We start from the raw sequence: 22,576 nt of genomic DNA on the forward strand, positions 1-22,576 counted from the left end.
TAACATGGCGACGGGGTTTTCGCCCCTTTGGCAATGTTTTCCATTTCACAGGAAAAAGTGAATGGCATGTGTTGTGTGAATAGAAGTGTTTGGAGTTGCTCGTTTGGAGCTATGCTTGGAAGGCGAGAGCGTAGGAGAGATCGTTTGCAAACGACCAACCAACCGTGACGCCGTCCCAAACCTGTAATTACAAACCGAGGGTCCTCGTCCATACTTACGTTCTTGGTCACTCGCTTGAGCATTCGGGTTCCTTTCCACCACGAGATGGCCGCTTCCGGGCGGGAGCCTGAACTTTTGCACTCAATCTCGTACCGCTTGTCGGCGGAGACGAACTTTTCCTTGGCCATGATGTGGACGGCGACCGGTTTGACTGTGGAAATCGAAGCATCGTTGCGCTTTAGCAGCTCATTTCCATATGCACACACACACGCGCGCGCTGATGGGAAGCTTGAGTTCGTCAGCAGGTACTTACGGTTGACGTCCAGCACGACTACTTTATTGTTGGGCGGCGTCAGGTTCGTATTGCTCGCGACACACATCAGCCGGGCGTCCAGATGCTGTCGGCCAATGTTTGGATAGGACAGATGATTGACCGTCGTCCCGTCCGGGCGGGTCTCGAACGACTCGTCGATGACGCTGTTGTCCAGGTACCAGGTAACGTTTGGCCGGGGTCGCCCTGGAATCGCGAGAGGAAAACATGGCACAGTGTAGTGTCACATGAGATGTGACCTTTTGCGACGATGACCCTCCCCGGCACGGCACTTACCTCCTTTGACCTCGCAGATCAGGGCAATGTCGCTGCCCTCGCTGTACGGCTCGACCGTGTTGGCCTTTTCCCGGCGCCGCGAATCGTAGATGATGGGCCGATCCGGTGGCACTGGAATGAGGGAAAACAGCCCCCGGTGGGAAAACGGAAACGATGAGCACAACATGGGACGCAAAACCGGTTGAGTGACAGTAGCGAGCGATATTTGTCAATCAGATGAGGTGTGGTCGTTGTGCGAAAACCCGTCCCTGTAGCCCTGGAAGGCTTACAGTGGGACAAGGTAAAATGATCAAATGGGGAAAAAGGGTTAAAAATGTATCGTTTTTTCGTTTATTGATCGCAAGCTGGGGTCAAAACAGAGCAAGGAATTAAATGTTGAAAGGAACTAGAAAAGAACAATCGTTATTAAACGGCGTGGATTAAATCACAACGATTTTCTTCATACCGCATGCATTGTCACACACATAATTCAAACCACACGTGTCAAATTGCCGCAAAAACCGGCATTCGATGGAGACGCCCGGTCACTCTTACCTATCACAGTGAAGTTTATTTTGAGATTTCTCGTGGGCGAATTGCGAAAGTCTACCCGGCACCGGTACATGCCCTCGTCCGACAGCTTGATCTCGTCCACCAGCAGCTGGGCCGGGTGGGTGGTGGCCCGGAAGAAGGCCCGCTTGCCGAAGTACTTGTCCGACGAGGAGAGGCGCGCCTGTGCCACCTGGCGGCCCCGCACGTCAAAGTTGTAGAGCGGTTCGTTGTCGTCCTCTTTGAACCAGAGCACCATGTACACGGCATCGTCCCGCTCGAGCGGCGTGATGTCGCACGGCAGGCTGGCCTGTTTGCCCAACACTCCGCTTACTGTTGTGATGGGAACTGGAGAGTGGAGAGAGTGAGAGAGAAAAAAACATGAAAATCAAACAAACATTAAAGTGGTTCCACATCGCACCGAAGGCCAGCTGAATATTTACTTTGTCGTCGATGAAAGCAATAGCTTAATTAGCGCAAAACCCTATTCTCCCTCAGCCCAAAGGGCGCACACAACTCCCTCCCCCCCTCCCCCGTTGATTGACACCGAAGCGAAGGTTATAGTTATCACGAGGGTCTGGGTAAAATAATCTCATTTACGTCATGTTTTCCGCACCGAATCGATCAACACACATTCGCTCGGCAAAGCTGCGGGGCTTATCACCACTACGTCAATAACTTTAATTCTCTGCGCTCGCCCCGGATTTATCCTTTGAAATCGCTCACTTATTTACGATGGCGGGCCGGCGGGACGCCCATCGGCGCAGCGGGAAACGCGCGCACACAGGTGAAACCGGGATCGCCGGGCGCTATTAAAAGGGACCTCGGTGACGTTTATGGCTCTGTCCCAAAATCCCCATCGGTGGGACGATGGCGCTTTCCGGCAATCTAGTGCCGGAATCACAAAAGCTTCGTGCCCCTTGACGACCGGACATGATGGTCGAGCCCCGAGCCCGAGTCCCGAACCAGGGCAGGGCGCAAGGGCAAAAAGCCCAAACCCAAAGCATAATCCCATTCCGCCCCGATAAGCCGTAAGCTAGCATCAGTCAAAGCAAAGTATGTGTAGCCTGGGCCGGCAACCTCGGCATCCCGGACAGCAGGGATGGGACTACTTCAAAAGCACACCCCGGTGATCCCGGCACATGAAACGAATTTGATCCATCCAATCCTTGCTCCCGCTGCCTGTTCCTGTTCGTCTCGGTGGAGGCCGTATTCGCTCGAGAGGCACTCATTTGGTTGACTAATTTCCGTGCCAACGACATGGGCGGTGGGTGGCAGGTTCTGTACACACACACCGCTACGCTCCCGCTGCAGCGAACCAACGAAGGCCACACCACACATCGGATTACGTTCCACCGTTTGAACTTTATTTTATTACACTTCATTGTTATTGTTATAGCGCTCGTTGTCGTTGTTAGGATACTTCACTCGCAGCGCCACCCAACGAGCCTGCTCGCCTACTCATCCCGCCCAATCGCATACTCACACCCAAACACACAGCCTCATGTCTAGTGCCATTCGTACGATGGCGCTCGTGTGCCTGTAAAAAACGACCATCATCAATTCATAAATACCACCTGTGCCACAACCAACCGACCGACGGTAGAGCAGAACGCGACGGCATGAGCGCCACTGAACCGTAGTACAGCATTGCGCTAGGGAGGGTAGTGGTGGTAAAGTGGTGGTGGTGTAAAGGGTTTTGTTTATTTATTTATCACTGGCATTTTTGCCATCCTCGGTAGCTAGCACTACTTTACTGCCTTTCCCTACATCATCTTTCTTTCCTGGGTGCTGGAGTGTTGTTTCGGTGGAGTAGTTTTCTATGCTGTCGTATTACGTCAATGTAAACAACCGACACTATTGGGTGGTGATTGGGCCTGTGGTGAAAATCACTGAACATAATCATGAGTTCGGAGCGTGCGCTTATTAGATATTGAATATGCTTCTTGTGTGCATTGAAATTTACGGGTGTGTGAACAAGTAAGAACAGTTTTATTCCAATTTGCTTTTTTTTCATAAAATATTAGAATATTGATATACATTTCTATTTTTTATTATAATTCCCCTAATTCTGTATGAACCAAAGCTTAATTTCTACCTCCTAATGTGTCTATCCGGGTCGAAGGACCAAAGAAGCGATGTTGTTTTGCTTAGTCCCATTGAATATTTGCCCCTTCATTTTGTACAAACATTATTTTTGATCTTTTATTACATTGCACAAAGCCATAAAAGAAAATATTCGCACACACAGACACCAACAAAGACTCTGTTTACCTTTAAGTTGGGCGTAGCAAAAGCGCAAGGGCCTGCCGACTCAACATGCCTGGAGTCCGCTGACACACGCTGCCAACCTTTTTTTGGGGCACTGCGCCTTTTTGTCAGCTTTAATGCAATTAAACCCCTGAAAGCCCCCCGAAGCTACGTGGCCCCGGTAAGCCCACGCCGGATAACATCTTACGGCTGCGGGTAAGCAAGAAAAAAAGGTTCAATTTTCTATACGAGCACCACCCGCGCTTTCGATGTGTTGCAGCAGAGTGAAACCGAAAACGAAGGAAAAGTATATTTCCTTTCCCAACACAAACACACACACACACACGCAGAGCTTTTGTTCGCTCAGTGCGGCTGGTTACCAACGAGCAGTGTTCTAAAGGTCGCTTAAACATGTTTCGATTTTTGTTCCGAGAGGAAAAGTTTCTTGAGTGTCGTTTTTTTAGTCTTATTTTTAGGTAGATTTTTATTACGCTGTTAGTTCGATGTTGTTTGTGCGCGGTTTGTACGCTGCTGTGTACAACATACACCTGCTCGCAGCAAACGAGAGGTAAGCAACGTTCGCGTGGAAGTTGTTAGAGGCATTAAAATGGGAATGATTAGCAGCAACATTGCTACAAACCCAAATCGTACCCACCTTTACGAATGCTATTCGCTTCCTATCGACTGCCTAACAACCGTGCCAATCGAGATTAGTGGAAGTACATTTTCAATTAGAAAGCTTTCCCGTTAGGTCCGACGACCCAAACCCCTTACTTTGCTAGCTTTACTACCGCAGCCTGTAAAGCTCTCAATGCAATCGCGTTGACATTGACCGTTTGATTTGCCTGCCCCGAAAGACTTTTGCGTTCAATCATACCGACCCGGTTGTTAATCAATATTTACAAGGCTCCTTTCTGCCGTTGGGCTTTTGGAAGGGAGCGCGAACAGGACGCAGGTAGGAAGGAACATCATCGTTCGGGGGAGCAAAAAAAAACTGCTATCGCGATCCACCTTTTTGGCGTTTCCCGGTGTGTTTGTTTGCCACTTCCGTGCCACCTACCGGGAAAGCGAGTGTATGTGTGTGTGTGCCTCCTGTGTCCCGGAATGCCACAAACGCGAACGCGCCCGGAACAATTTTAATTGCCGACAGCCGAACCCTGACCGTTCCGCACGGACCCGAGCCCGTTCCGTTTCGAAGGTAAAAAGGTAGGCAAAACAAGCAGGAAAGCATTGAACGAAAAAAAAACCCACAGACCCGAGGAAAATAAATCAAACAAACGTGGGTGAGCCGTGGCGTGAAAGACCCGACGAGCCTGATTATAGGGCACCGCGGTGTGCGTTCTGCACCGCAATCGAACGGAAATGTCCGCCTTCTAGAAACAGGGCGATCGCTTTTTTTTTTTGTTCTCCCGCTCGCCTTGCAATTCCAAGCGCTGTGTCGATTAATTAACGGAACCGTTTTTACTTTCCATTTACCCCGTTGGTTCGCCTTATCGAACGGGGCCGAAGCTCGAAGCCGCCATAAATCAAAACCACGAACCCGAACGAGAACCCCCCCCCCCTCGCTGCAAAGGACTTAACCTTCTGGGTGGGCTGCGAGTTCGATTGATGATTGAATTGGTAGGTTTTTCGATTGATTTCGAATCGTCATTAATTTTGGGCTCGACATTGAGGCGTGTATTTTTTTGGTGTGTGTGTGTGTGTGTTTGTCCGCTGACTCTTCCACGTCCTGGAACTGGAACGGACCAGGGATCAGTTTCGGCTTATATGGGTCGAGCTTTCAATTTGAACCTGAACTGAACCCACGGAACGCGCTGGAAGGGTTTGAACATGGATCAAAGCACACACACACACACACACACACACACACACACACACAAACACGCAAAACTCCTTTTTTACAGTGCCCTTTCCGTTCGTGCATTCGATACGGCGTCATGATTAATTCACATGCCCTATCATTGCGGTTTGTGTAGGAAAAGTGTCAAATATTAAAACCGCTCATGCCCGCTCGTTTTGCCTTTACCGAGCGATCAAATATTCACCGGGCGGCGTGTTTCGGGCTTCGACCCGTTCGAACAGAGCCAACCGGACCGATTTACACGACGACGGCGATGGCGGCAGAGTCGGCGAATGTCTTAACCTTTATCAAATTTAATCCATTGACCGATCTCTCTGTGTGATCTCTGTGTGTGTGTGTGGGACCATTTTGCTGTCCACAAGCTGCTGCCCGCATTTTCACCAGTGGGTAGGAAATTCTAAAATAGACTTCACATTAAACCCTTTCCCGCAGCGCATGTGACACACACACGCGCACAGACTTCCCTCTCGCCCTTTCGGACAATCGAAACCGGCCAATGTCTTCTTTATGTGGCACGATTGGCCCTCAGCAGCCGGCTAGTGGCCTGTCTCTTACTTTATCTGATGTGCCTTCCCTGTCAGCTCCCGAGGCCGTCCTCCCGTTTCTGTGTCTGTCAAAAGTTAGCATTCCCGGTATCGAGGGCCGAGTTTTTCTGCGGCCCGTGTTGTCTTTGCCGTCAGCCTACCTTCCCCCTATTGCCACTTTCATTTGCACCGAAAAAGTTACTCCTATTGAAAGGAATTTGGACACGCGGGTGGAGGCTTTCGGGCTTTAACCGACCGGCAACGGAAAACAACCCTGTCGAAATGCTGGCCACTTGCGGGTGCGGTCGAGCGCGGAGCACGAAGCAGCAGCAGCAGCAGCTGCTGAAGGTTAGGGCTAAATTTATTGATCGTGCGAGCACATAATCTTGCCCAATCCGGCTAGCGTGGATAAACGAGGGAAATTTGCACCGCCCTGCGGAAAGGTGTGAAAGGCGCGACGTGGCGCTTGTTGGCACTTTCGTGTGTCTGTACTGGTCTGTGTGTGTGTGGATGTGTGCTGCACTCTACTATACTGCCACTTACTCGATATCCTGTGCGCTGGGGTTTATCCGCATCCGTTAGTGCGGCGTTGAGTGAGAGTTGACCGTCCTCGAGCAAAGAGGAGGTATATGATTGGCCAGTATCAGCGTACCCTGGGCGGGCGAGACGCTTTCCCGAAGGATAGGAGGGAGTCGCTGGGAAGCACTTCAGCAGGTTCGCTTCGGTTGAGTCAGTACTGAGGCAGAAATCGAAACATGGCAAGGCACAACTGCAGCACACTTTGCGCTCTGACCGACATCTGAAAACGAGAAGCTAGCGAGCAAGGCGCTTCACCACGAGCGGACTAGCTAGCACGGTTGCAGTTTCGGGGAACCCCTGCGGGACTCCAGCGCCAGCGAGAGGAAGTGTACGAGTTGTCGACGCCACAAAACACGCTCTGTGTGGTTTTTCCGGTTCGAAACGGCAGCACACTTTTCTGCTACTTTTGCCGGTAGTTTTTGTGCAGCATCGATCGATTGGCCGCACTCGAAGGCGAAGAAATGGAAAACCAGACTGGTTTGGTCAGAGTTTGAGTCCCCGTGTGTGTGTGTTCTTGTGTGTTGGTGTGTTGAGTTTTCTTACCCGCCGAAAAAAGAGAAAGAAGCACACCACCGTACTTGACGTCATAGCAAAGCCGCCAGCTGACTCACGTTCTCAAGATGGCGACAATTTGAAAATCACCGCAATAGGGTTATACTTGCAGCACCGTCGGTGTGTGTGCGTGTGAGAGAGTGTCTTGTTGGTGTATTGAAGATGTTGAAAAGGGGATTCTTTGGAAGCACTTTGTGCAACTGGAGAATGGTGATCGCTTTAAACACAATTGGGTTTAAGGATTGATTTAATTTAAGGAAAGAGCTACACTACGTTATGAGGTTATGTGTAATCTGATTTATACGTCAACTTTAAAGGATTTGCGGCAAAGAAGCACAATAACAGAAGAATCCTTTTCCAATGATACACTCGTATTGAAAGCCAATTTTAAATAATCTTACGAAACGATCCGAAACTAGATATCTCCGTGTCGTTTGAATTCAGAGAAATGCATAATGCATTGAATGGCCATGTTTATTGTTTATTTAGGATACTGTTAATTTTCAGCGGCAAAGCTTTCGGCTGCAGTTCCCGGAGCAGCTAGCATAAATATCCCACTCCCACTCTCTCCCCCAATAGATAGCGCAACTAACAGGTTAAACGAGGCCACAAAAAAGCCCCACCAAGCAATGCCAACTTGCAACCGACGCTCAGCAGCTTTTCACTTCACTGTGGTCATTTTACGTCCTGGTCCTGGTCCTGGCTTACAAACAACAACCGGCTAGGAAAAACGGGGTTCAAAATCAGCTCGCCAATGGGCCCATCCACCGTCGCATTTCCCCCCCATCCACCCGCTTACCTAGAGTGCAGAAACCATTTACATTCAATTCACAGCCTCAGCGTACGGCGGGATTTCCGAAGCACAACTTCCGCCCTTAAATATCCCGCCCTCCCGTCCCTCGACTCAGTCATTCTGGCGCGCACTGTCACAGTGGGCCATCTGACGGTGCCATCTTTCCGTAGCCCACCCAACCCCGTCCGCCCTTGTGCCGTCCTCCCCATGCTGTGACGGTATGAATTTGAGCTTTTGAATAATTAATCGGACGCTCGGTCCAATGCATCCCTTGCCTCTTTCCCTGCTCCTTCCCCGTTCAGCCCACAGCCAGGTGGGTGGGTTACGCCACAGCCCACCCAACCCACCTGGCCCATTAAAACGGTACGCTGCAAGCCGTGTCCGGGCGACCCGGGAGCACAGCCCGAACCATAATCTCTGGCGAACAATCTCTAGTCAGCGTGGGACGGGCTGGGTGGTTAGTAGTGCTTAGCCTGCCAACCCGGGATTGTTGTGTGTGTGTGTGCCGGGACATTCATGATGTCTGCTGTGTACCCCGTCATCCCAAGCCAAAATCCCCACAAAACAGCCAGCAAGAAGCCAAAGCACCCAGAGGGGAACCAGGTTACCGTGCACGATAAGCATCCAAAGAATAAATGGGGATCGTGTTGCTCCTTTGCAACAGGCCAAGGGGGGGGGGGGGCGAGGGAGCGACCGAGCATAACAGGCAGCAACTACACTGGCAAGCAGCGAGCAGAGGGAAGAGAGAGAAAAAATAGTGCATGCTTGCTGTATCCCGAGGCACCACCACCAACACAGGGGACCGTGTGGCAGCAAACGCCTCCCGTCGGATAGAGAAAAACGCTTAAAAAGCTTTCACAAAAACGGCGCTCGAAACTGCTGCTAAACTTTAGTTTGTGTGTTGTTATGTTCGGCCGGAACTCGTCCGCCCCTTTCTAGCTACCCCGCTTGCCGCGTACCGTAGCGCACAACACTTTTCGGAAAATGTCCCACTTTTCTGGGCGCTTTTAATTTTCCGTAAAACGACAACGACGACCCCGCAGGTCTCTTGATGGTTTTGCCGCAAAAATGAAACCGCCACACATACCGAGACACGGTAAAGCACGCTCAGGCGTTCGCTGGCTGGGGACATGCAAACATGGTGGGGAGAGAGGGGAAATGGGACGGGGGCAAGCGAGTGGACCACGCGGAATGGGCAAACGGCACGGAAGCAGCGTCAGCAGGCGTCAGGGCAGAACGGAGCACAGCGAAGGGAGTGATGGAACACAAAAAAAAGAAAAAATGGCACACACACACACACAAAAACGAAGCAAAAGAAGAAGATCACCTCAACACGTCGACATGAATAAAAGTCATGTACCCGGGGCCGCAAAAATTCGCCGGAAGTTTATTTTAACCCGCTGCGCTCTCCCCTGTCCCTGTCCACTTACCGCTCGCCGACGCCACGCCACGGCGTTGGTCACAATTCACGGTAGAGCCAAGGGTGAATTTGGTTTCGCTTTTTTTTTTGCTTCGCCCCGTTTCGCTCACTCCCTCGACACACTTCCGTCACATTTCCGTCGGCTGGGCGGGTGCGTCGGTGCACACTTCCGGCTCTTGGGGAGGATTTGTGTGTGTGTGTGTTGGTTTGCATCGCGCCGGATGAACCTCCGGCACGTAATAGCTTATGAAGATGATTAATAAAATCCATTATAGCAATTTATAGAGAGATAAGATTTTTCCCATTCACTGCCGGCCAACCCCGGCAATAAGGAGTCCGCGCAGCGCGCGAGAACACTCCCTCTTCCACCCGTCGCTTGGGGGGCGCGGCTTTCTTGCCTTTTGCTGGATGCAGGATTCGCTAGTCGAGGTGAGCGCTGTTTTTTGTTGTTGCTTCAGCAAACTTCAGCAAAGCTGAGCTTGTTTACCGTGCTTACAATTAGGAATTTTTCATTACAAGCCACCCGATTCGGGTCGGATCGCTTCGGGTCCCGTTGAAGCCTATGGACGGGAGTGCACACTTGGTTTTGTTTTTCCATCCTTCATTTAGGTAAAATAAGGCCAACCGAGTGGGGTGGTGGGAGGAACGTTCTTATTGGGCTTTTGGCCGTGTGTAGGTGTGTTTCTGGCCGTTTGTACAAAGTTGGCGAGAAGATTGTTTCGCGTGAAAAGACTGTGAAACATGAGCGATGAGCGATCCGACAGGATAAGAAGTGAAGGTTTGATACGGTGAATAGAATTTTGACACGACGATCAGATAAGTCAGATTCTGATTTTGTTCTTCTTTCACTTTAAAAGCTTTTGCAACAACAAAGTGAATGCGACTATTGGATTAGTTCATTGAAGATCTTAACGTCTTTGGATATCGTATCTGTAATCTATGGACCTTATCTACGAAATTTTACGTCCAAAGGTACATAATTTAAAGTACAATTTTCGAATACAAAAACAACTCCACGACACAAACATTCCTTCATTAAAACAAGCACTCGTTTCGTTTGCTCTCGTAGGTGTAATTTTAATTATGGAAACGGTCCGTTTTAAAATAAATATTCGGCTCGTGCTCTGGTTCCTTTCGCGTCCTACCAACCAGCCCCATCAACATCAACGAGCGCCCTGTGCAATAAACAATTAGGAAACGCTCTAAAACAATTCACCCCATCATACCCCCCTCACCCCCACCCAGTGGGCAAGGGTCCACCATTAAGGACTGGGAAACGGGTGGCGAACTGGTTTAACATTTCCTCCGTACAAAACCCCGCCACGAAGGTTAAGCGAAGAGGTGAACCAAAAAAAAAGAAAAAAAAAGAAAGCTGAACCAACAGTACATCACAGTACAAGCCCTCCTTTCATGGCCATCAATTAAGTCGTGTCTTATCAGATGGTAGCCGGTCCCGGGGGCGGGTGCTTGAAAGGAGTTTGTTTGCCAGGCCAATAAAATCTTTCACCAGAATTGGAAGATTCGTTGGCCGTTAGTGTGGCAGTGCTGGCGCGAGCTGGCTCAGTCTCGGAACCGCTGCTTTATGTCCTTCGTGTTGCGAAAGGTTGGCTCGATGGATGGACAGACCCCCGGGGGAGGGGAAGGGGAGGAGTGGAAGCGGCCGTATGCTAATTAATGTTGCATAAATTAAGATGCGACCAGCGCGATAAGTAATTACACTTTTGTAGTCGCAACAGCACACTCTAGTGATCAGCACGCAATCCTTTGCCCAGCGTTGGGAGCAATAGCTGGGGACTGGGGAGGCGTGTGGCCGATACTCGAACTGGCAAACCCGAAAGCAATACCGAACACGTCAATCGGTCGTTTTGCAAGCGTTGAGGCAGAACGTTTATACGTCCGGGAAAACGGAGTCCTTTCCGAGCGATTATGGCATCGCGACCACGGCTTACATGGGCTTGCGGTACGCGCTTCATATGCATCAACCCGCTGGATGAATGGGATGTCACAGACGGAGCGAGATAGCGAAGATGTGGTGTAGCGTGTTTTTTTGTTTATGGCGCTGTACTTTCCCACTCTTATTATTTATTGCACAACGTGTGTTACAACATTTGGTTTTACGCTTGCCGCCGGTCTCAAAGGGAGTTTTTCACTCGCAACGCATTCGCCTGTCTTCACCTTTCAGCAGCTCTGTGACGGCGTGTGACGGGGGAAAAGATGGAAGAATCGCGGTTGGTCCTTCCACGGCCCAAAAACAGCCAGCAGCCAGGACGGGCTGCTGGTTTTATGGTATTTCTTTTCCGTTTTTACGCTTCATTTTGTGAACCACAGAGAAGCCCGCTGGCACAAAACGCATACACACACACGGTGTCACGTGTGGAAAATGGAGCGCCATTGCAAAAAAGATAGCGAAACCGCGTCCGCACCATTCCCGTTTCCCAATGGTCTCGGCGTGTGTGTGTGTGTGTGAAGGGAAAGAAAACCGACAACGACAAGCGAAAGCGAGTAACGACATTGTGCGGATGATGGCAAAAGATGAGCCCACTGGGCGTAGGTGATAAAACGACAAAAAGCCTCCGCCTCCTTCACCTGTCGTCCCCTACCTCCCCACCACCCATCAAACAGATGGCAGATAAGTGTGGGTGGACTGGCAAGCTTCTGTTTTATGTTTTGTCGCGCTGACAGACCATATGTGGAAATGGCCCGAGCACTGAGCGGAGGCTCGATTACACGGAGGGATTTATTTGTGCCGCTGAAGTTATAATGTTGTCGCGGCTAAAGTAGTAAGTTCCTCGACACGACTTATGTAGGCTGCTATTTCTCTCTCTCTCTCTCTCTCTCTCTCTCTCTGTGTGTTTTTATGTTCCCGTTTTGCTGTTACTCATAATCCTCGGGGCCAAAGTTTCGCCGGGGCCGGGCTTGGAAAACTCGACACGAATTCCTGGTAGTATCGTGCGTTGTGGGGATGCATTGTGGAGTTGTTAAGCTTGTGATAAGTCACACACACACATACATGCTTGTTTATAAACAGTGTCCAATTAGCTCATTGTCTAGCGTGAGTGCACTGCCGGCTGAGCTTGTTTCGCAAAGTGCATACAGATCGTGTGAATCGTGTTTTACGAAGGGAACAGAAGTGTTTGTTGTCGCTTAGCTGAGAGTACATACAGTGTAACAAATTATTATTTATGCTTTTTAAGTTGAGAGCTGTTTGCGGAAGTAAATGAAATTGAAACAAAAAAAAGCTAATCCATTAACAATGTCTTAGTGAGTTCTTAGTTCGTCTGTAAAAACATCGATTTCTTTTCCATTGTTCCTGTTACATTGTGATCCAGTTTTGCGGAATGTATTTCCATAGCACCGTATTAGCCTCACAAACTCCTTAAAGCGAAAGCAATGGTGATACGCAAATAAGGAAAAGAAAATCCCTCGTAGCACCATTTCGGCATCAATCCCATAAATGGGACGCGAACTACAAAAGCAACTTACCCCATTCAGACAACCGAGTATGGTTAACACTTCCCCCTAGCCAGCAACTTAATTACCGAACGTATTCGCTAAGCTGTGCTTTCCGTCCAGCCCACACCAGTTTCTTCCACTCTTTCTGAGGCTATTTCTGGAGCCGCTTTTCCTTTCATTCCAGCGACACGGCACGGGGACTTCCCTTTGGTGCGCCCGGAAAGTCAAAAGCAGCATAAATCACTCCCCATTCATAGCGCACGAAATAAAGTCTAATTTATTTATGGCTTACTTTCTTCATTAAGCTTGAGCTGTAAAAAATCACTCAACCGCACCCGCTCGTTCCTGCCGCCAGGCCAGCGACGTTGAAATCGACCCACCGGAGTGACCACGGCGAGCGCTGTACGTTTTGTGCAGTGACAAAACGTAAGTAAAGTTTTTCTGACCCATCCGCCACCCGGTCCTGTACGGGCTGCCTCCCGAACAGACGATCCGGAGAGTCCTATCTCGGTGTGGCCACAGCTTAATGCTTCAACTTTGGAGCCTTCGCTCATCTGGCCGTGGTGGCATTATGAATTTTTATCCAAGCGCACGCGTCTTGGAAGAAAGAGCAGTGCGGTAGTGTTTGGCACCGGAGCGCAACATAAATCCTGTAATAATCCTATTGCAGATAAAGCGCCCACCGCACCTTCTCCCACCTTCTGCGTGCTAAAGGGACGAATTAGAAAAGGTGCACCGAGAGGAGTTTTTCGTGCGGTGGGAAAGAACTTTTGTCGCCATCAAGGCCATCTCCGAACCTCCGAAAGGTGAGTTGGTAGCAAAGCGAAGCGGTAGGTTGACGGAGCGCTACGGAGAACGATGGCTCAACTCATAGGAAAGTCATTTGCAATCGAGACAAAACTAACTTCAACCTTGGTTCAACTTGGATCGTTTGCGCTTCCGTGCCCGCGCGTTGACGAGAACGTGGCGAGAGCAGCAGCAGCAGCAGCAGCGGACAAAAGTGAAATTGTTCCAAGAGTGCTTTTTCTCGCATTGCAAATCGGGATAAATATTTCAACGTCAAAAAGTTGCTCCCCAGTCAGGGTTTGCTGGAAGATGGCAGGAAGCAGGAGGAGAGGAGCAAGTATTTTCGTGCCGAAGTTCGTTCCGACTGCTTGCCGTTCTTCTCGTCAGCTTTTAGTTTTGTTAGCATTAGCAACTGTACCGACTGTGGATGCAAAGTTTGCGTCAGCATTCTTTCACCTCAAGGGCGCACCACACTTACCGGGCTGCCGCAGAAACGATCCTGCCTCGCCCGAGACCGAGGCGAATGTATTGTTTTCTCTTTTAGTGCGGCTTAATTCGACGGAAAACGGGCTTTTCCTGCCAATGCAAACGTACACAGCACAATCGCACGGGCGCGCATTGACAGGCACGGGAGGACCGGGTACGGGGGCGAAATCTTGTCGCAAACACCAGACACGTACCCTTGTCAAACAACTCCATCCGAGTAGCTTCAACAACAACACCGCCGTCCCGATTCTCCCTCTCGCACACGGAGGGAAATTGATTTCCCGGGCACTGACAGCACGCAAACGCTGGCATGATTTTCTGTGCGGCTGGTGCGGCTGCGGAAAATCCCTTCCAAACGAAAGCAACACACACACACACACACACACACACACATCCTGGAGCAACCCACTCACACGGAGCGCCCCATATTGTATGCACAACAATGATACCGCCAATGGGTATTTGTGTGTATGTACGTCTTTCGATGCATGCCACGGCCACGGTCCCCGGGAAAAGAGACCTACGTAAACATAATTAAGAGGAGCCGTAGTCCGTAACCGAACAAATCACTTTCCTTTCCCTTTGCGTGGAAACCTCCTCTCCCGAGTGGACGGGCGCTTGTGCTGCAGTGCTGCGGTTTTCTAAGCGCGTCTTGCCTTAGACCTGGTCGTTTCGATCTCGGAGTGGAACAAAATTGCCGTTGACTAGATAAATAGAAACAGGCCGATGCTCTCTTAGGCTTACGCAAACTTTGTGCCACACACCGAATCCGTGTCCGACGTGTGTTGTTGTTCTTGGACGGCAAGTGTGGAAATCTGTGCTCGCTGTGCGGAAAGGCAAGTCTTCTGCTCCTTGAAAAGGTAAAGGTTGGGCTACGCAGGCCCCGGGCCGCCCAACGGAAGAAGCTTTTAGCACTCTTATTTCTCCCTCATTGAAGCACTCCACTTGCCGCACCGATGCTGATAGCAGCCGTTTCTGGTGCCCGGATTGCCTAAAAGGAGCTCCGCTGCACAACGGAACCATACGCGAAACGGGGTCTTTCATCGAGGCCTTCGGCTTTGGGCAAACAATGGCAAACGAAACGGTGATTTATTATGCAGTCTGCAATTAACATGTTAAGAGAATTAGGATATATTATTCATCTGCCGGCTATTTTCTTTGTGTCCTTTTCCCGTTGCGCCGGTGTTCGTGCTCGTTGACGCACCAAACTCAGCGCAAGACGTCACAAGCGCACTTGCGATTTGTGTGGCTGCTCGATTCGCCACGGGGATGCTCGTTCGGGCCGGCGAAACCGGCGGCGTCTTTTCGTCCTGACACGGCTTTTGAGATGATAAATGAGTAATGGCACTTCTCGGGCGCTGGCTTTGGGTGCAAAGTCAATCGATTGGCCCGGCGCCCGGGTTCGATGTGCAACCGGGCGATGCCATTGTGCATTCGGGTGCAGGAAGGCGCGCTCGAAGGCGTTCGGTGCGCCAGAAAGCCATCTCAACAGAGCATGATTGATCATCTTGATCGTCTTTCTTAGCGGCTGGCGCGTTAGTCCAGGGGCAAAGCCGTACGTGTCTGGGTGGATCTGACAGGAAATACATCATCTCATACACCTGTCATTTAAAGTGGAATACATTGCCGATGGCGAGGATGGCGCGTACTGTGAGATGGAGGAACATTTGATGGTGTAAGAGGTGGTCTTACCCGGGAATTATAATTGTTATAGAGTTGAATAATGCACGGCAATAATGGAATTGGTCCCTGGGAGTCTGAAGATTGTCAAAATTGTCTAACAGATTCACCCGAAAATGAAGGTAATAAAAGCAATGATAAATATAATCACACATTATAACTATTTTATTTTTAGAAATTACCATAGTCGCTATCTTCTGTTTAAGACATGGAAAAAATCTTCCACAACTTTCAGACTTTTACTTCACTGTAAATAACCTACAGCAAGGCTCTAACAGAATAAATCCTCCACCACTATCGCACTATCCTAGCGTCCTCATTTTGTGTGTTTGCGTTCAGGATGGCTGACAGGCAGTGCCGTACCAGCAAATAGTGTAACCCTCGCTCAACATATCCATCGTCCCGTAAATCACACCACCGTGGCATAATTTTCCCTTCCGACACCCCAACAAGCGCACTAAGCTGGCGGGAAATCGCAGGCGTTTTGTTTACAAACACAAACAATCCCCGGATTGTTGTGTGGTTGGGGGCAGGCGTTGCGGAACTTTTCCACCCGATCCACCCGGAGTGCTGGGGTAAAACCAGGGCTCCAGGGTGCGGTGTGATCGGTGTAATAAACTTTTCCTTCACGTATTCCCGCAGCCTAACCGCGTGGTACGCGTCGATGCACTGTGCGGTGTGAGAATTAATCCCTAATTGTATACAAACATACGGAGGCAGTCGAGTGACCCTGGACCCATGGGCGATGGCCCCGACGCGTACAGCACGGTGTGTGAGCTGCACTCCCGATGCATTAAAAGGGGAAACGCAGGAAGGAGGGGATGATTGTTGCCAGTGGCTGAGCCGTACCGCGTGTTGGAATTTAAATTAGAAGTAACTCCACGCTTCAACTACTCCAACTCCGGGCGGGCGGAGAAAAAGTGCCTCCGGGAGCGTGAGTGAGCGCTACACTGGATTGTTGCATGAAAACGCTGCTGCGGTTACCAAATTATCTTCGCATCGTCGAAAGCGAAGCACCAGCGCAACCACCAACAGTTTGCTTTGAAGTCAAACTACTCTATTTGGCAGCTCATTAGCGTACGCTAGCGCTCTGTCCGAAAAAGTCATGTGTACATTGAGGTTTCGATGAGCGGAGCCGCGTGCAGAGTTGGTTGTTGAGAATAGAGAAAACAGACATCTCGCACCCTCCACAAAACCCACTCGACAAGGAAGAGAGAGAGTGAGAGAGAGTACCGAACGATGTGGTAGATAGAAAAATAAAGCCAATAGCTAAAGTGCACCGAAAACTATGGCGATTGTTTGCCGTTCTGCTGCTGCTGCTGCTGCTCTTTCGGTTTCCCGCATCACCGCCTGCCGCAAGATCAAACAAAACCGTTCCCGGGGCTGAAGAAAAACTAGCAGCATGTAGAAAAGAACGGCAGAAGACAAGCAGTGTTCCCAAAAACCGCTCGCCCCACGTACAACCACGTTCGGGCGGGCGGAAAGCTCAATTCAAACAGACTTTGTAGCTTGCTGGCGTATGAGTGAGTCCGAGATCACTCCCGTTTGATGTCACAGCGGGGGTTGAGATGTGTGGCGACGCGGGACGGATGCAACTGTAACGTTTGTTGCAGTCGGGAAAGTTGCTTTAAATTGTGCCGTGTCCCTCATTACGGCTGCATGTAAGTAAGGCACGATAGCAATGCTGAAAGCATAATGATACAGAGACAGAGAGAGAGAGTGCGCGCGTACGGCGTTGTGTGTACTGACCGACTCATGTTCATGTTGATGAGTTTCACATGGAGCTGCACTATCAAAACGACGAAAATTACAACATTGTTTTGGATGTGTTGTGTGTGTGTGTGGTAAAACTGTGAACGGGAGACACACTGCCAGATTGTAATTAAAATTAATTTCACCAGCTCTACCGGATGAAAACAAAGCACACCTATTTGCCGTAATGGAAGTGCCGTAACCATGTGGAAAGGAAAGTGCTTGCCAGCAGCCAAGCTACACAAAGCACAGGAAATGAACTCTCACCGGAATGAATAGTCGCTGAAAAGGACTCCAGCTCCAGCTCCCGTCCGATTGGGTGTAATATTGTGCCAAGCAGCCAAGCAGCAGGATGATGTATGGGCATTTGAATGTACACCGTGTAAGAATGCCTTGCCCGTGCTATACGCGTATGAATATTTTACCTCTTTGAGCGTACGGTTGGGTTTGATGAAATTTAAGCAGAAGTAAGAAACTGCATTAAATATTAAAAAAACCAGCTCCAACCAGGAATGTCCTTGGCCGGGCCAGGCACAGAGGGTGGCTTGGAAATGCGCGAGCACCCTGCTTGTAGCCAACGTGCTCCCGTGATATATCTACCGGTTTAAGATCAAACAGTTGCACCGTAAATAACTTGCCCAGAATAACCTACCGTACGGGTCGTCGGACACCGAGACACGGCGGCGCATTGTAGTGCCGTACGGTGTACGCTACCCTCTTGGTGACCACCGTTGTGCGTCGTCATGCTCGAGACTTTGTGCTCGACCCAGAGCTTTCATCGCACCCATTGCCAGCGCACCGTGAAAAAATCGCAGCTCGCGGAATCTGGCTGCTTTTGTGCCGGCGCGTTATCGCGTTGTTGGAAAAGCGCTGGTTGCCAAGGATGGTGGCCCCATGACAGCCACCCAGCCCGTGTAAGCGAAGGTAGAAAGGTAAGGTCCGGAGCGAAACAAACAGGACATCCATACCATACGGCGACACCGGAGGAGGAAAACAAGTTGACAGCGAAACGCGAGCTCGGAAAGCCGTCAGACAGGGAAGGAGGAGCAAAGTGGAAAAGCTTCCTGAAAACAAGCAGCTAAATGTCAGCCCGTTGTATGTGTGTATGTGTGTATGATGTGGCTTGATTTATGTACACGTGCGCGCGTACCAACAACGACGACGAGGTTCGAGCAGCGAGCACTGCCACAGCGTCTTTTATCGCATTGCAATACTTTGTGTGACTTGTCGAGGTGAAACTTCACCGGTGCTGCGAACCAACTGCCACAACACCGTGTCATTGTGTAGAGTTTTTCGTGCTCGTGAGGGAGTAAATCACGCAAACCTTCCCCCTCTGCTGCGACTCCCTTCAAAGTTTTTTGTGCTGTGTCCTTCTGCACCCAGTCCAGACGTCATAACGAATTAAACAAAGCGTCAAAATGTCGGCTTCGTTTTGTTTCGAGTTTTTTTTTGCCTAGGAATGATAATTTTACTTACAAAGCAAAACACCGGAACAACTCATGCTACGCTCCGGTTCATATGCACACAGCTCCCCATTCCAACCACTCCGCTCCGTAGGCTGCGATTTGTAGGGGTTGAATTATTGATAAATGGCTTGTAATTACAATCGGGTCCCTCCATTCTACGGTGAAACCAACACCCCTTGAAGCTAAATCGACTCGCCTCCCGATCTACCCCCGTTCCCGAACGAACGACACAGTCCTGGGTGTGAGCATGCATCCACATTTCCTCATAATAACTTCATTGCAAGCGCACGAAATCGAGAGCTACGGTCGGTTTATCTCTTCAGCAATCCCCTTACTACCTCTATCAGAGGCCGGGCGTGCAATAATGTGCGCTTGGCAATGGTTTCACGGGGTCGGGTTTCCCACGCCCACGTTAAACACTTCAAGCCAAGGCCGTGTGATCCGTGTGTCTCAGGATCCCAGGCTCAAAGGGAGGGGAGTTAGATTCCCCAACACCGGTCTTATGATTGAGCGAGGTACGCCTCTGCGGATCGGGTATAGGGAGGAGTGCTCTCAGTGGTTGCCGATAACGGGCTATTAAAAGCGTTATTAGTGAGCGGTCACGGATGAAGCTGTAGCACGACGCCACGACGGGATGCCGTCGGCTAGGGCAGAGGAAATCGCAAGCAGGCACAGCACGGTGCCGGATGTATGATTTGTTATCATTTGTTGTTGGCCGAGGGTGAGCCTAGACGGTGTGCGGTTGTGGGATGTTCCGGAGGGATTTACTTTTTGTGGACACTATTGGAGTCAGTCGCTTCAGTTTATAAGAAACAGGAAGTTTGGGTAATCAGAATAAGAAGATATCTTAAAAGAGGCAATTCAGAGCGTTTGTCGTTGTAACTTTAATTGTGTTATTTGAATTGCGTACATCACTTCAATGATATTATCTTTAGTGTTTGCAGCCACATTAGTTGCATAATTATGAAGATGTGAAGATTTCTATCTCGACCATGATATAGGACATCCCTTTGCGGATGCACTATTGACTGAGTTTTTGAGCTATATTCTGGAAAAAGATGAAAACCCGTCATCATTACTGAAAGATTTCAGAATTATCAATACGGACATTTGAGTTAACTCCTCCTAGAGTACGAATTGGAAGACTTTGGTCCAAACTATCAGAAGATTTTTTTTGTGAAATTGTGAAAATTTGTAAAATTGTGAGTTTTTTAGGATTTTCAAAAGCTTCCTCGTTATATTATGTTAGGCTCTCGAGGGTCGATCTCGTGGTACAATCATTAATTCGTACGACTTAACAAATGTCCGTCATGGGTCAAGTCTTTAACTAGAGGTACAGGGGTCTTGACCGACAACGGTTGTTGTGCCAAAAGATGAAGAGTTAGGCCCTTATTGAAATGGATGGAAGAGACATATCTATCTGTTCGATAACTTATTCCCAATGTTCCAAAACTACTCGACTGTATTTGATGTATGTTTACGTACTCATCCTACCAAACCAAACCAAAAACTGGCCCAACATTAACAACGAATCTGCAGAGGACGCAATCAAAACGCTGTCCAAGATTAATCGGCCATTAGAAGGAAAAAGTGTACCCCGAATCGTGTCCCAACTAACGCGCCCTCGAAGGTGATCCCACTGAACTCAAGGCCAACCCACTACCCACCGTAATACAATTTCGCTCGCAATCATTGCCGAGACAATTTGTCACCTCATAACAAAAGGAATTGGCTTTTCGAGTGACACACTCCCGGGGTAGCCGGGTTGCCTACTTACTCGGTCGATCGAGCTCGTTGATTAGATCGTCCGTATCGGAGTAGGAAGCTCCCGCGAAGCGGCCGACGGCTAGCAGCGCGTAAAGCGTCAACGCTACCCAGCTCCGGCAGCTCCGGCCGGCCGTCGTCGTCGTCGTCGTCGTCGTCACGCTTCGCCGTCTGGCACCACTCGACATCGTCCTTGAGGTGATGAGCTGACCTTTCGAGCACCGTGTCGCTCCTTGGCCACTTGGACCACCGTGGCTGCCTGCTGCTACTGCGTCCGCCCCGCTGGCGTGAACGCGCTCACCGCACTGTCGTGAAAATGTCATCGCACTGTTGTCAGATTTTCGCCATTCCTAGTAGCACACGCGAACACATGCACCGGGTCGCACCAACACACCCATCGCGGACAACGACAGCCACCACACACACATCCGCACACGCAACGACACGTTTCACACGCGAACGCGATAGAATGATGTTGCTGATCGAAATTTTCACCACCACCAACTTGTCCGTTTTTCACATTCGCACACTCACACGTACACACAAACACACGCACACTTGGTCGACAAACGATGCTTTACGGCACAAAATACGCGGCACTGGAAACTCGTGGGAGCACTTGTATTTTCACAACAAGATATCAATTTTCTAGCCCTTCGCTTTACCCCACTGAGGCGCTCTTATCGCACGCTATCTTTGCACGGGTACGGGTGGGAAAAAAAAGAATTTTCCCCTTCCTTTCTCTCCCTCACTGCTTTTTCCGCTTCCTGCTCACTTCACACGAAAATTCACCTTCACGCAACGGAAACGGGCTGTGGGCAGGATGCGGCAAAGATGATCCTTCCAAATTCGTTGTTTATTTTTCCGGTCCGCACTGCTGTTGTTGCTGCGTGTGTTGGTGTCGGTGCTGGCAGCGGTGCCACCATCGCATCGTGGCTCGTTTCGGTTTTCCTTATCGCTAATGGATAGCTGTTGAGCTGTCAGCAAAACCCGTTGCTCTCGTGGCGCCACACGCTGCCGTTGCGCTGGAACGAGAAAGCACACGCAGACACATGAAAAAAGGATCAGAATTAAAAAAAGAGGAGCGGCAAAAGAGCTCCCGATAGTGCCCGATAAGGCAGGAAGAAGAACACTCGGAACAGAGGGCAAGTGCAGGGAAAATTCGAAACCCATTTCCGTTACCCGCGCAACACGAAAACCAAACTCCAGGAAAAAGGTGGCCAAGGGGTTGGGCATTTCAAGCGTTGCCTCCCTCACAGCGTGATTGCCCTTTGCGTGGGTGTTGGAAAACCAACTCCCCAACTCTCCCCACCCACCCCGTAAAGCATGGTTGAAGAAACCCGCCCAATGGTGGCATTTTCCACTCTACAACGCTTTCACTCGTTAAGTTCTTGTTGCGTCAAAGTGTTGTGCTTTTGCTCTCTCTCTTCGGTGTTCGGGGCTGCTACAACAAATCAGCCTTCCTGCAGAGCCGGTGTTTGGCGTGGTGTGGGCTGTGGCCGGGGCAGCGGATGCTCCGAGCCGCGCTAGACAAGGGTGAGTGTTATTCGATTGTCTCAGCGCTTCCGCCGACGTTTCCGCCTACGTTTGGTGCGGAAATTCAAACACTCCCGCGGCTACCCATGCTGGTCACGATTCGCCGTTCTTTGCACGGGGGTTTGCAGCTGGCTGGAGAGGGCAAACGCGAGCAAAAACGAAACAAAACGAAAGGAAAAGAAAAGACAAGTAAAGAAAAAACAATACCACGAGCACTTGCAAGATGAAGATGGATAGTTTCCGAGGGCCAAAGGACACACTTGCCGTTCGTCGTTGGTGTGGTATAGAAGCAAAGGGGAGAATGCGAGCTTGAAGCAACGATAAAAGGTACAAAAGCAAGAAGATACTCGTTATATGATAAGGATTAATGGTGTGACGTC

The 22,576-nt window shown here is 49.9% G+C and overlaps 1 protein-coding gene across 2 annotated transcripts in view; it reads right to left on the reverse strand.

The window, feature by feature from the left end:
* Positions 1-22,576, reverse strand: part of LOC120894777 (hemicentin-1) — a 51,049-nt gene that overhangs the window by 16,236 nt on the left and 12,237 nt on the right. For both annotated transcript variants that reach the window (XM_040297582.1, XM_040297585.1), the window contains exons 2-6: positions 20,674-21,685; positions 1,301-1,642; positions 767-877; positions 473-676; positions 219-370 (exon numbers count right to left, since the gene is read on the reverse strand). In XM_040297582.1, the coding sequence (XP_040153516.1) occupies positions 219-370; positions 473-676; positions 767-877; positions 1,301-1,642; positions 20,674-20,983 (1,119 nt within the window). In that variant the 5' untranslated portion in view covers positions 20,984-21,685. The remainder of the gene's footprint in view (positions 1-218; positions 371-472; positions 677-766; positions 878-1,300; positions 1,643-20,673; positions 21,686-22,576) is intronic.

This window comes from Anopheles arabiensis, chromosome 2 (assembly GCF_016920715.1).
Source record: "Anopheles arabiensis isolate DONGOLA chromosome 2, AaraD3, whole genome shotgun sequence".
Classification (NCBI taxonomy): Eukaryota; Metazoa; Arthropoda; class Insecta; order Diptera; family Culicidae; genus Anopheles; species Anopheles arabiensis.